General features: G+C 42.4%; 1 protein-coding gene across 4 annotated transcripts in view; it reads left to right on the top strand.

The window, feature by feature from the left end:
- The window catches only part of sash1a (SAM and SH3 domain containing 1a), a 159,766-nt gene that overhangs the window by 124,079 nt on the left and 23,302 nt on the right, over positions 1-12,385 (top strand). For 3 of the 4 annotated variants that reach the window (XM_039598737.1, XM_039598739.1, XM_031727634.2), the window contains exons 3-8: positions 3,271-3,321; positions 3,435-3,484; positions 8,000-8,040; positions 8,930-9,019; positions 9,110-9,222; positions 10,235-10,333. In XM_039598737.1, the coding sequence (XP_039454671.1) occupies positions 3,271-3,321; positions 3,435-3,484; positions 8,000-8,040; positions 8,930-9,019; positions 9,110-9,222; positions 10,235-10,333 (444 nt within the window). The remainder of the gene's footprint in view (positions 1-3,270; positions 3,322-3,434; positions 3,485-7,999; positions 8,041-8,929; positions 9,020-9,109; positions 9,223-10,234; positions 10,334-12,385) is intronic. The other variant, XM_039598738.1, reaches the window with a different exon arrangement.

The following is a 12,385-nucleotide window of genomic DNA, read 5'->3' as shown; positions in this document are numbered from 1 at the left end:
TACACACACACGCTCGTAGGCACTGCCTCAAACACAGATTGCCTTGATATTCTCTTTCAAGTAACCGTGTCAGCAACTTATTCGTCGTTTAACTGTGTGTTTACTTTTGGAACTATTTACTGTTTGTCTCATCACATCCTGCTCTGTGACAGATTAATCCCACAGATCTCTAGTGGAGAGCGAACAACATGTAGGTTTTGTTTGTTTTTCACTCATCTTTTCAGCTTTTCACTCTCTTTCCATGTCAGAGATGGCACTCAGACAGGAAATAAAGGGAAGCTGAGGATGAGTAGGAGGAACAGAGAGCCACATTGTGTCTTTTAGGTCTTTTAGTGTGTGTGAAAGTGGGGGCGAGATGTGTGAATGTGTGTAGATGTTCCTTGAACTGGGTTTATGTCTGTGGCGATGCCAGTGTCTGTGTCCGGCTGTATTTTTGTGTTTATCCAAGCAGTACAGAGACACTGTACATTAAAATCATTTTTACAACGAGCTGGCATGGTGCTTGCAGTTACCCACCGGTGAAACTGATATCTGTCCTGTAGCTGCTGTCCGGAGAAGCCGCAAAGAGGATCTGATAGCAAAACCAGTCAACCACTACCTTTTTGAAAGCATTTGTGTACTGTGTGTTTGCATGTGAGTATACTCCTCATTCACAGCGCCCCTCCCTCTTAACGTAGGTCCACAATATTCTGCACAATGCAGTTGTTTAAATAGAGCTGCCAAAGCGGTGCTTGCTTAAGGGATGAATGTGTTGTGTCTTTGTCTCTCGTAATCTCTGCCTTTGTAAGAAAAAAGACAAACAGTCCTTTCCGAGATTTTCCTTACGTGCAGCTTGGTGACTGTAGAAACAAGTTTCCACGACTTTAGATATGTACCTGCTCTTTGACTTATGGGAATCCCCATATTCCCTGGGATGTACAAATTAAAGTCTCTTCCGACATGACTTGATTTACTTCACGAAGAAGCTTCCAGTCACATGTCTCTGTGTCGTTGATTGAAGTAACAGACGAATACACAAATGGCCAGTAGGACTTGTGTTGAGCAAAAATAATTGTTTAATGACTGTCTTGCTAAAATCCTTACAGCCACCTCTCAGTTGTGTGTGGTTATTGTGGGACTTGGGCTAATTTAGAGGCTTTAAGCCACTTTAGCACTTCAGGTCCTCTGCTCATTTGACTTGCAACTTATGGTTTTTCCAAAGTTACAAAGAACGCTTAAAGGTAGTTATGTCACTCCTGACTAATAAACTTGCTCATGCCTTACTCATGTTCATGGGGCAACAGCGTGGAAGGATTGCACTCCCTGAAACCATGAATATAAAAAGGTTAAACTGCAGGTCGTCCAGATTAGGAAGCGTGACTCTCTAAACTGTAGGAAACTGTCTGTATTATGCTTCCCGTGACTGCTGTCCTACAGCTTAATACCTGGGTGTGGAGATGCAGGATGATGATGCCAATTTCCTTTCCCGCTCTCCATTTCGGGGAAATTCTAGATTACATTTGTCTTTTGTTAATGGGCTTATAATAAAGAATTTTTTACTGATTGTAGAACTCAAGACAGTGCAAGCAACCCTCAACCATCCCCTATATCATGTTGGTTATCCTGCAGCGAGAGAGCCAGTGAAACGGAAAGCTTAGAGTTCTGTAGAAAGACAAGGAACAGGATTTAATTTTAGATGTGTTAAGAAATCCTGGACAATTTCAATATAATAGGACAGACAAAATAACCAAAAATAAAAATGTAATATCAGCATTTACATCGGGACTTGTTTCCTGTAATTCTTCATGAACTGCTAAATAATAAAGGTCAGACAGAAAGAAAGTGGAAGTGGGAACTTGCCTTAGATTTTGGTTTCTGTTCTTAGGTGGATCTGATAAATCTCATAAATGTTGCTGACAGTGACCCAAACCAAAGGGGTCTTCACGAGGGTCTTTACCTTTTTTGTAATTCGATGACCCATCTGGTTGAAGACCCCAAACCCAAGCCCTGCATACTCTGAATATTTATTAGTGCTTCATTAGCAGTTTTAACAATGTTATAATTGACATTCTCTTACATATGTTGCAAATTAAGGCAACTAATGGGGTCTTTTCCAGTCTTGCTTACTCACATGATAGAAGGGATGACAACAAATTAAGAGTGAAGTCACATAATAATAATTGTGCAATGAGTAGGGGTATGACCTTCAGCAAATAAGAGCGTTGTCCTGATGTTAACCTCAAATGTTGGGTCTTCAAGCCTGAGAGCCTTTGGAAAAATATGCTCACCAGCCTTAAGCAAGTTGTTGACTGTGTCGGTTTCTGTGCTGGTTAATGGCCTGAAGTTTAAAAACAGTGGTAGCACTGGGCAAGTCTGAGTATAGGGAGTCATGTTATCTCCTGCTTGACAGTTCAAAAGGACACAAGAGCGCTGCCAGAACTATGTAGTCAGCCATTCCCTCAAGGAGTCTAATTGGCTATTAATACTCACACGCTGCAAGTTAAAATCTTGTTGCAGACTCGCTGTGATGGTATCGGCCTCAGTGTCTGTCTTTATTCAGCACATTATTCAAGACACATCTGTATTTGGATTTGTTATAAATGCACCTGCTTCAGACACATTCATTAGCTCCAGCCAAGTAGTGCAAACACACTGACAGCGAGTTTAAAAGCTGGAAAAACTTGGCAACATGTTGTGTATAAAGAGAGTTTAAAAATAAATGCGATTTATATTGTTTTCGTACAGTTGTAGTGAAAGCCACCGTTAAATTTACGAGCAAAGCTCAGCCAGGTCTGGATGTCTGTTTTGCATGTCTGCCTGTGCAGTTAGTCAAATATGGCATGTTGTATTCTAATGTAAGAGAGGCAAACTAGCAGGTGTTTGTCTTGAGTGAAGGGAGCTTACTGATGTAATTGTCATTACAAAATCAGATGCACGGAGCCAGTTTTGCAGGTGCTGAGTTACATTTCAGAACGCTTCACACAGACTTGAGCGCCTGAAGCAAGTCATGACTTGCCTAGCAGCAGTTATTAGTGTACACACACGTGCTTGTGTTTGTTTTGACGCCTTTTCAAGTATGTCTGACTCTGACAATAATTTTAAAAAAACAAAACGTCTGTACATGCATGAGTGCACTGTCAATCATTTACTCCACTGTTGCTGTATTTTTTTATCCTTTAGTCTTTAGCTTTCCTTAAAGAACTGTTTCACTTTCCCAGTGTTGTGATTTGCGCCTTTGCCTCTTGGATTGTGATGCTTGACCTTCTCACTCCTCCCCCTCTAATTTTTCAGGAGAAACAAGACCCAAGCAGCACCTCTCTGCAGCTCCGTAATGAGATCCAGGTAGGCAAAGTCATTATGTGCACCTGCATAAGAGTAGCACTTGTGAAATACCGTCAGATGTCATTGTTACCAAAAGTCTGACACGTGCCTCCATCCCTTGTCTCTCTCTCCAGGAATCTTTAGGCTTCAGCAGCGAGGTGTCCACTCCTGAAACGGACAGAAAGTAAGTTTCCATTTTTGTCCCTGATAAAATGTGACTGTAGCAAGTGCACATCTATGAAATATGCTTGGATTGAGATGTCTGTCTGCTGCATTTCCAAACAATTTGCAGCCTGTGTCTGGCTCATATCAACCTGTGCATGCCTGCACACAAAATCACACTTTCTTCATGTCCACGGCTAAATATGGATAGAAATACACACCGCTCCAGACATAGCTAATGTGTTTGGTAGATCTATTATGTGGAACTTTGTTTTTTTTTTTAAAAAGAAGCAGAAGATGCTAGTTTACGTGTGTATATTTTCTCTAATGATGGTAATAAAAACATTACCCACTGACTATTTAGGTCATTTTCAAGAGAGTTTAAAGTTAAGGAGCAATCTGCACTAATGGACGTCTCGAAAAAGATGTAGTTAGTCTTCCATGCTTCTCTGCTCACATTGCTGCTGCAGTTAAAGGAAACCCAGTGACTGCTTCCTCTGGCTGACTCGCTTGGACCAGCAGCCATTCTCTATTCTCCAGGCCGTCTATACTTCCTTCCTGCCTTTGTGTTCTGCGATGTAGAGGGGGGGAGACGGAGAGGGTGATGGCCAAAAGATTAGAGCAAAAGAGCATGAACGAAAGAGCAGGATGGAACTGGGCATGGGTGGGGTTCCTTTTTACTGGATCCTGTTACACAAAAGTATGTTCTTTTTTGAATACCACTGTATTTTGCTTGCATAAAATTTCTAGGTCGTAGCCCACCATGAGGTCACTGTTATACAATGCTATGCAGATTTAAAGCGATCCAAGTTGGCTGAGGTTGGCTAAATGCCCTGATCGCACACACACGGTCGCTTTATGGCCACGTATGCTTAATAAATAAGACAGAATGTTAAGAATATATTTGTTTCCTCATGATGACTCGTCTAGTAAAGACCTCGTTACAAAATAAGCTCTTTGGGCAGTGTTGGTCATTGGTAGTGGTAAAGAAAACCCCCAAATTTTAGGAAAGTAATCAGCCCCGGTGGAGCTGCCACCTTCACGTGATGACCAGCGAAGTGCATACCGCAGACATGATCTCTATTCCCATGGCTTTATATGTTGCACAGACAAATGCAGAAGATGATGGGATCCAGATGCCAAAATGACGTCTCTCTACTGTTTGAAAGAGACCCTAAAAGAGCCCCTAACTGTACTATATTATGCATTTTCTTACTGTCAGTCTGGTTTCTTTCTCTCTCTCATGCTTTGCATGGTTTCTCTTTCCCTTACCATCACCAATAAATATATTTATATATATGTGTATAACATAACTTGTAAACCTACCATTCTCTAAGTTTTTATTCTTAAAATACAAAACTTCCCACATCACACTTGTACCCTCTTTGTTTTAATCTATCATTCACTGGCAGCCTGTCTGCTCCCACTCACCCCAGTTCTCTTCTCTATTAAGTTGTCCATTGTCCACTTTCCACCATGGTGAATGGATTTCAGGTAGAGTGATTTATCATGTGCAGGCAGACCGATAGGCATGCCCCGTGCATTCCTGGGACCCGATTCCTTACAGCCGCACAAAAGGCACGCTTGCACGTTCATGCGCACAAGCACGGGTACCCCACTGTCGCCTTTCTGCAGGACAATAGCAGGCAGATAAGATTTCCCAGTCTTCATCCAGGGGCTGGAGTCACCCTTTTTTTTCCCTCTTTCTATGTCACTTTGTTGGCAAGACGTGGGCACAGCTCTGATTGTGCTGGGTTTACAAGTGGTGTTGACAGAGAGCTCCCAGAAGGCTGAAAGGTTCAAGTTTGCAACATCCTGTTTTTGGAAGCTGATTGGTTGGTGGATATTGCTGTGCAGAATGGGCACCTTGCTTATCAGTGAGGTTAAAAAAAAAAAGAGGTAAATGGATTTTGATGAAAACGCACGTGCAGAAATTGCCGCCTCCAACTGGGTTTGAAAATGGTAGTGCGCTTAGAGGCATCTGTGCTGCTGGAAAGCCCAGCTTACCCAATAATCAGATGGATTTGTAAGCTGTGCCATGTGAAGAATCGGTTTCAGAACAACAGCACCACGTTGGAAAACTAAAGCACCTCGTCAGCACATTTACCTTGTGCGGGTGAGTATTGTAGCCTTGAGTTGAAAAGGTAGACGGCAAGTTGAACGACAGGAAAGTGCGCTCGTAGTTGAAATGCACGTGCTTTTTCAGCTAAGTACATAATTTTCTGTTTTCCTGCCTTCCCTTTTGCGGTGACCTCTGCGACTCCCTAAAGAGGTCGTCCCTCTGTTCTTCCTGTGGACACTGCTACCGTCATACTGTCACCTCTCATTGTTTCGTCAAGAACACCGGGGCTCGCTTTGCTCCAGGTGGCCAGCCTTGTAACCACACAAAAAAACACAGTGTCTGTGCACAAACACGCGTGCATTCCCGTAATTTCACCTGAGCACAGTACGAAAAAATGGCAGTAAGATGCCATTAAACATGAGCTCACACAGCTGTGTCCAAATCTTCCCATGTGCTGGTTTATCATCATCTGCTCTAGACAGCACCTCTGTCACACAGGATATGAGCTATATTACATATCTGCAGTAGTTTCGAAGCCCTGTACTGTAACACAAATGGTACTTGCAGCTTATCATTTTGAAAATTACTCATGCTGTTCATCCCAGCTAGGAATAGTGCTCACAAACATATCATTTTCAGAGCGCAAACCAAGCATTCACACATAGTGAATATGGGCTTAAATAAGCGAACACGTGGTAACTTGAATTTTCATCATGAAAAGCAACCTGTGCTTGTCCTGGACAGGTTCAACCCAAAGTAGAGATACTGTATGTTATACAGTACCTTTGTTAGCAGTTACATGTTCCCTTCTCACTGCAGAGAGGAGAATTGAAATAGGAAGGCATGCCAAAGATTTAAGGTTAAACCAATTAAGTTGCCTAGCCACACTATGCTGGGTTAACACACTCTTGGAAGACATTCAGGCTCTTTTAGCGAGCGGATGTGTGCGCGTGAGTGCGTGTGTCTGTGCGCTGCATGGGAGGTTAATTTATAGAGCATGAAGGTGGGGTGGGGGGTGACGATGCCGCTACAGAAAAGCTTCTATTGAGGGAGTTCTTTTAGCATTAGCTTTGGCCCTAGCCTGTCTGGGAGGGGGAGCAGAGGAGTAAACCATACAGGCATCCATTCAATTAGCATCTCATTATGTTGCCATGGCAGCCGGGCTTTAAACCGTGCGAAGATTTCCCATTGCACCTAGACAAGGGCTACCATATTTGAACAAATGTACGTGGTCACATGCGTGCACATACAGAGCCGTGTACCAACTGGAGAGGAGAAGTGACCTGTTCATCTTGTTTTGATCCTCTCACTCTCTTTCATGATGCTTCAGCGGCAACCCACCTGTCTTTGTGTGTGACTCAGCAGCTGTATGCACGTGCGCAGTTGGTTGAATTCACAGACGGGTGTGTGAAAACCGGCCGGTAAGAGACAGTAAAAGAGCGAGACAGTTATGCCTTTAGAAGAGAGATTAGCTTAATAAGTCTCTTAGGTTATCAGCTGGATAAATTTAAGGTACTCTGTTCCCCCTGTGATTTATTTCCATTTAACTGAAAGAACAGCTTACAGTGTGCAGCCAGCACCACTCATTATCACTCCTACACTATTATACATCTAAACATACCTTTACAGTGCTGTCACAGGGCCTCTATTTTGCAAACTTTGCGTGAAAACTCAGTCTTTTTGCTTCATCCACAACTTTTAAGACAAAAATAGAGTTCTTGATGTGGTTTGTCATCTTCTGCAGAACCAGGGAGTCAGCTGAGATCCAACATGCTGCTGAACTTTCTAGAAAATGGCGAGAGGTTGCTCATACATGGCTTTTTCATCGGAACACCGCAGTTCATGTTTTACCAGAGGCTTTTACATTTTTTTGAGACAGATTTATGCGCACATTAGGGTATTTGTTTTTACTCACACATTTTCCATTTCTATCTCTCTCGTATGCCCTTAGTTTCAGTCTCCCATCTCTCTTCCTCGTGACTGTCTATCCTGTGGAGGGAAGTGGAAACACAAACAGGCTGAGTCTGCCCTGTGGTTTCTCCTCCTCCTCCTACCCCTTCTGTCTCCTTCTGTTTCTCTATTCCTCAGTTCCTTACTTTCCCTCTTCAGTCTGCGCACCGCTGTTAAATGCTTGTTCTTCCATTCGTCTTGTTGACCTTCCTCCTTTCTGTACTGCTCCTAAACACTTCTGTATTACTGCCATCTTCATCTTACCCACTTGTTTTTGCAGCAGGGGTGTTGTTACCCACATCCCTTTTCCACCCTCTCCCTCTCAAGCCTCAGGAGCCTGGTCTAAATCACTAAAGTACCATCACTGACCCCAAGTGGCGGATACGCAGAAATGCAGGCCCACTCCCTGAACATTTATAATTGTCGCTGAGCATCAGTGTACTTTTTATGTGCTTCATTGAGAGTAGAAGAGACATTGTAAATTTTTCATTTTTTTAACAGTGATATTTTTCTGTTTTCTTTTAGAATGTCTCTACACAAGTCCAGCTCTGAAGATGGATCTGGAGGTAAATAGATTTCAAGTCAATATCCAATTATGCCACCTTGAACCCAGCTGGACTTCCAGTAACAGTGCAGAGTGTTTGTGTTGTATTTGGGCTAAATTGCCTATTTTTGACACTATCTGTGGGACAGTCACCACTTTTTGATGTTTTTTTTAGGGTAATCATAATCTCCTTGCTGTTTTTAACACTTTATTTTTAGATTTAGATTTTGGTTATGTAGGTGAGGCAAAATACCTGTTTATGTAAACCCCCAATCTCATTTTACACGTCCAATATCAAGCAGGGTGGAAGCATAAGTGGGTACCCTGTGGGGTTCAACCTCAGGATCCCTCACACCTAAAACCAGCATCATACTTACGTCTTTATTCACACCTTCTCAGGTCTGGACGATGAGGCAGCAGAAGTTTGAATGAAGTGTAATATTGCATTTTAGTTTTACATTAATTAATTTAGTAAACATATAAAATTTTAGAGTTAAACACATTCCAGTCATGGATAGAGCTCTTATGAAAACAATTATATTTTGCCTTCTGTGCTCAGCAGAAGGTTTGTCAGATTTGAGAAGTGAAATCCTGATGATGTCATAGTGGGATCGTCAAGTTTGCCTTTGATATAAACTCAAGCTGTGGTTTAAAAGACACGGACATTTATCTGACAGAGTAATTCTAATGAAAGGCCATTGCAGGATTAACCATTGTAGAGTACATACTAGTGTTTAATAACGGAGTTGTTTTGACTGACCTAGTTTTCTTATTTAAAGCACTGAAACACTGAACCGAACAGTTTCTTTCTTGTATTCCTGAAACAGTGTATAACCCGGTTTATTGCATTTCTCATGCTCATCGTGTTTTCTTGCTTGTGTGTAACCTCGTCTTTTATTTCCTTCCTTAAGGTAAATGGGACAGTAAGAAGAAGAACAAATCTTTTTGGCAGAACTTCCGCAAATCTCAGCACAAACCCGTCGTACGACAGACGTCCAAAGGTTTGTGCTGCTCTATTGTACACATACGGTTCACCGAATATTTGTTGCTTCGGGTTTTCCTTTTTGCTCATTGTTCTTTACCACAATCAGGAGAAGATATTGGCTACGTGGCCAGTGAGATCACCATGAGCGATGAGGAGCGGATCCAGCTGATGATGATGGTGAAAGAGAAGATGATCACCGTAGAAGAAGCTTTGGCTCGGGTAGGAACCTCCCGCATTGTCTCTTGCACTTTATCCCCTCCCTCATCGACCCTCATGCCCCAACGACTGATGGGCTGTAATCTTCTTTAAACCCTCCCTTTCTCCATACTCCCTCAGCAGCTCTGGCTTTCTAAAACAACTTACTCTTACTAACCAACCCCCCCTTTTCCCCTATATATATTCCCTAGATATATATATATATATTTTTTTTGCACCTGCATTGTCCTCTTTACACACACAGCACACACACACAACTCCAGACTTAATGGTGTCTCCGGTGGTTGAGGAGTCCAGGGATTTTGGGGTGTGAGCTCTTGGAGTGTGTGGGTGTGTTGTTCAGCTCATACTTGCGAGGTTGACGGTCATAGTAACTCAATAGCCCCATCTGTTGGAGGGATTCTGTGGTGCATTGTGGTCTTTTTCTTTAGTTGGACATGGTGGATATTCATTTGGCTGTCCTATCCATTTTTTCCCCAATGCACTTTCATTTTGATCTGACTCTCAATCAATATCTGTTGATTGGTTTGTGACTTCTCTGTCGTCTCTTTTTTTTCTTCATCTCCTCCCTTTCTGTCAGTTTCAATTTATGATGCTTTTCTCCTGGGTAGCATGCCGGGCCATCAGAGTTAGAAGACTGAATTGCTCTCCCAAAGGCAGATGTTAATTTTCCTTTTACATGTCTTTTTATTTTCTTCCAGGATATTGATTTTAAATTGGAGGATTTCACCCGTCTTATGATTGACATTCTGTCAAACCAATCATAGAATCTGAAAAAGAAAAAAAAATGGTGAAAGGATGCAGAGACCTGTTTAAAAATCAGTGACCTTGCTAATTTCCCTCATGGTCACCGACCTCAGCCGTCAGTTCACAACCTATAGTAGCCATTTTATCCTTGTGAATGCACACTGCTGATGTTTTCCAGTCTAGTATATAGTGAGACATAGCATGCTGGGTGAGAGTGGGTGGTCCCGCCCTGTTCCTCTGCCTCTCTGACCTCTTCTTCTCCACGTAGCTGAAGGAGTATGAGCGCAGCAGACAGTCCAGCAGTACTGACACTGCAGAGTGGGCTGACGGATCTGCACCCAATCTAAACCAGTCCTCAAACTGCAACGTAAGTACACCCTCATCCCTGCCCCTTCCTCCGTTACCCAAGCCCACCAAAACCTTGATCTGTTCCCTTTTACTCTCCCTCTTCTTAACACTCTCACCTCAGCCACTCTCACTTTGAGTTTAAACTTTCACAGGAGAAGGCTGGGATGTAGAACAGCGACATTGAGTTGATTATATATGTGAATGTATGTGTTTATCCAAATATGAAGGATTCACCTTTACTCTTGATTTTCCTTTTTTCTTTTCTTCCTTTATATTTCTCTCTCTGTTCTGCATTCGATAGCCAAACTACAACATAACTGCCTCTGCATATACATTCTCTCCACCATGTCAAGTGCATCCTAGTAGATGTTGCCTCTGGACATTTAAGTTCATTGCTCAACTCTGGTTTTCCTTAGGCTCTGCTCATTTTTTTCTCTTTTTGGCAGTCACAGCGAGAACTGTGCAATTCACTGAAAGTCCTCTTCCATATTTTAGTCATCAGTTTAATCCTAGCCTGGGCATCTCATTTGAAAATTGTCCCAACAACGTCATAATTGGCTGCTGCAGAGACGGGGAAATTGTCTTATGGAAATTTAGGGCAGGTCTGTTTACATCAGTTGGTTGTAATTGTAACTTTTGGAAAGCTAAGTGGAGAGGCACACAAAATCCACCCCAAAACTTTTGCAGCATTCAGCATTGAGGATACTTGATGTTCGAAAGTCGGCTGCATAACGGCGGCTATGTGTTCAGAGGTAGGAGCGCCGACAATCACCTCTTTGTTGGCTGCTGTTTGGATTTTGATGACAATCAGTCGGTTCTTTTCTTTGCTTGTGTATTATTATGTGCTGCTACGTGTGTGTGTTTGGCTCTAGTTTGTTTTTTAAGTGGAGGTCAGCCTTGATGCAGAATCGAGACTTGCAGTGGTCAGGGCAGTTCTATGTGAACACGCAGATTATAAAGAATGTACTGTATGGCATCGCATGGGAATAGCATGCAAAGTTTTATGCGCTGACCCACTTTTTTTTTTTTTTTCTTTGCAGGAAGTGAATTTATACAAACACAAAAATTCCAAGCTCTCTGAAAATAACTCCCACACACATGTATGTTGTTTTGAAAAGAAAATGGCATCGGTTCTTCACCAGAGTCTCAGTTACATGTCCTGTTTCTCCCCTTTATCCACCTAACTGAATGAACATGCATTTGGTGGTCTTATTGTTAAAGTTGACCCCATGTTCTGCAGACAAATACAGATTTCAGTCCAAGCACAGTTTGAGTACCATAATCTCTTTCATTTAAGAGAATGAACATGCTTCGGTGTCTAATGCTCTAGACTTTTGCACATTCACCCCGTGTGACTGCTCAGCTTAAGTAACGATTGCATTCATATGGAAATCAGATCTGCGTTGCCGTTTCTTTATATGACTGAATCAGTAACTTTATGAATAAAGACCCATGCCAAACAGTTTTCTCACACCATCAAGGGGCTCCATTATTTATTCTTCTGGGTAATGATTGATGATATCCATTCACATGGAAAAATAGGTCAATTATGCCATGCATAACTTGTATCTGTTATCTGGTTCTTTGATGTAGTGCAGTATGCTGATCAGCTTGTCAGTCTCCTAAAACTTTCTGTTGTTAGCGGCTCACTTCCTGTGGGAAGACGGTTGATCATTTGGGGGATTTTACAGACATGAGAGAGGACGGAAGAGTTACAGTACTGAAGGATTATTGTGTAGTAGAACACACAGTTTGGCCCTTGGAGGCAAATGCTAGAGGCCGAGAGGAAACTAGGGAGACAGAGACTTAAGATAAAGACTCAGCCCCCAAGGCCAGGAAAGGGGGAGCTATGCATCTCCCTTTGCTCCATGTTCCAGAACTGGCCATTACAGGAAATATTTCTTCTCTGCTGGGGCCTCTATTGGTGTCACATACTGCCCTTTCTCCTCTCTAGTGAATAGAATTAGGTTAATTCCAAGATCAGTAGATTTGCTCGTCCGTGCATGCCTGTATGCTATATACAGACACAAATATACAGTTCATGGTTGTAGCTGAAATGTTTGCAATAAAC

This window comes from Oreochromis aureus, linkage group 15 (genome assembly GCF_013358895.1).
Source record: "Oreochromis aureus strain Israel breed Guangdong linkage group 15, ZZ_aureus, whole genome shotgun sequence".
NCBI lineage: Eukaryota > Metazoa > Chordata > Actinopteri > Cichliformes > Cichlidae > Oreochromis > Oreochromis aureus.
The sequence above is the reverse complement of the archived record's forward strand: the minus strand, read 5'-3'. Positions and strand labels throughout refer to the sequence as shown.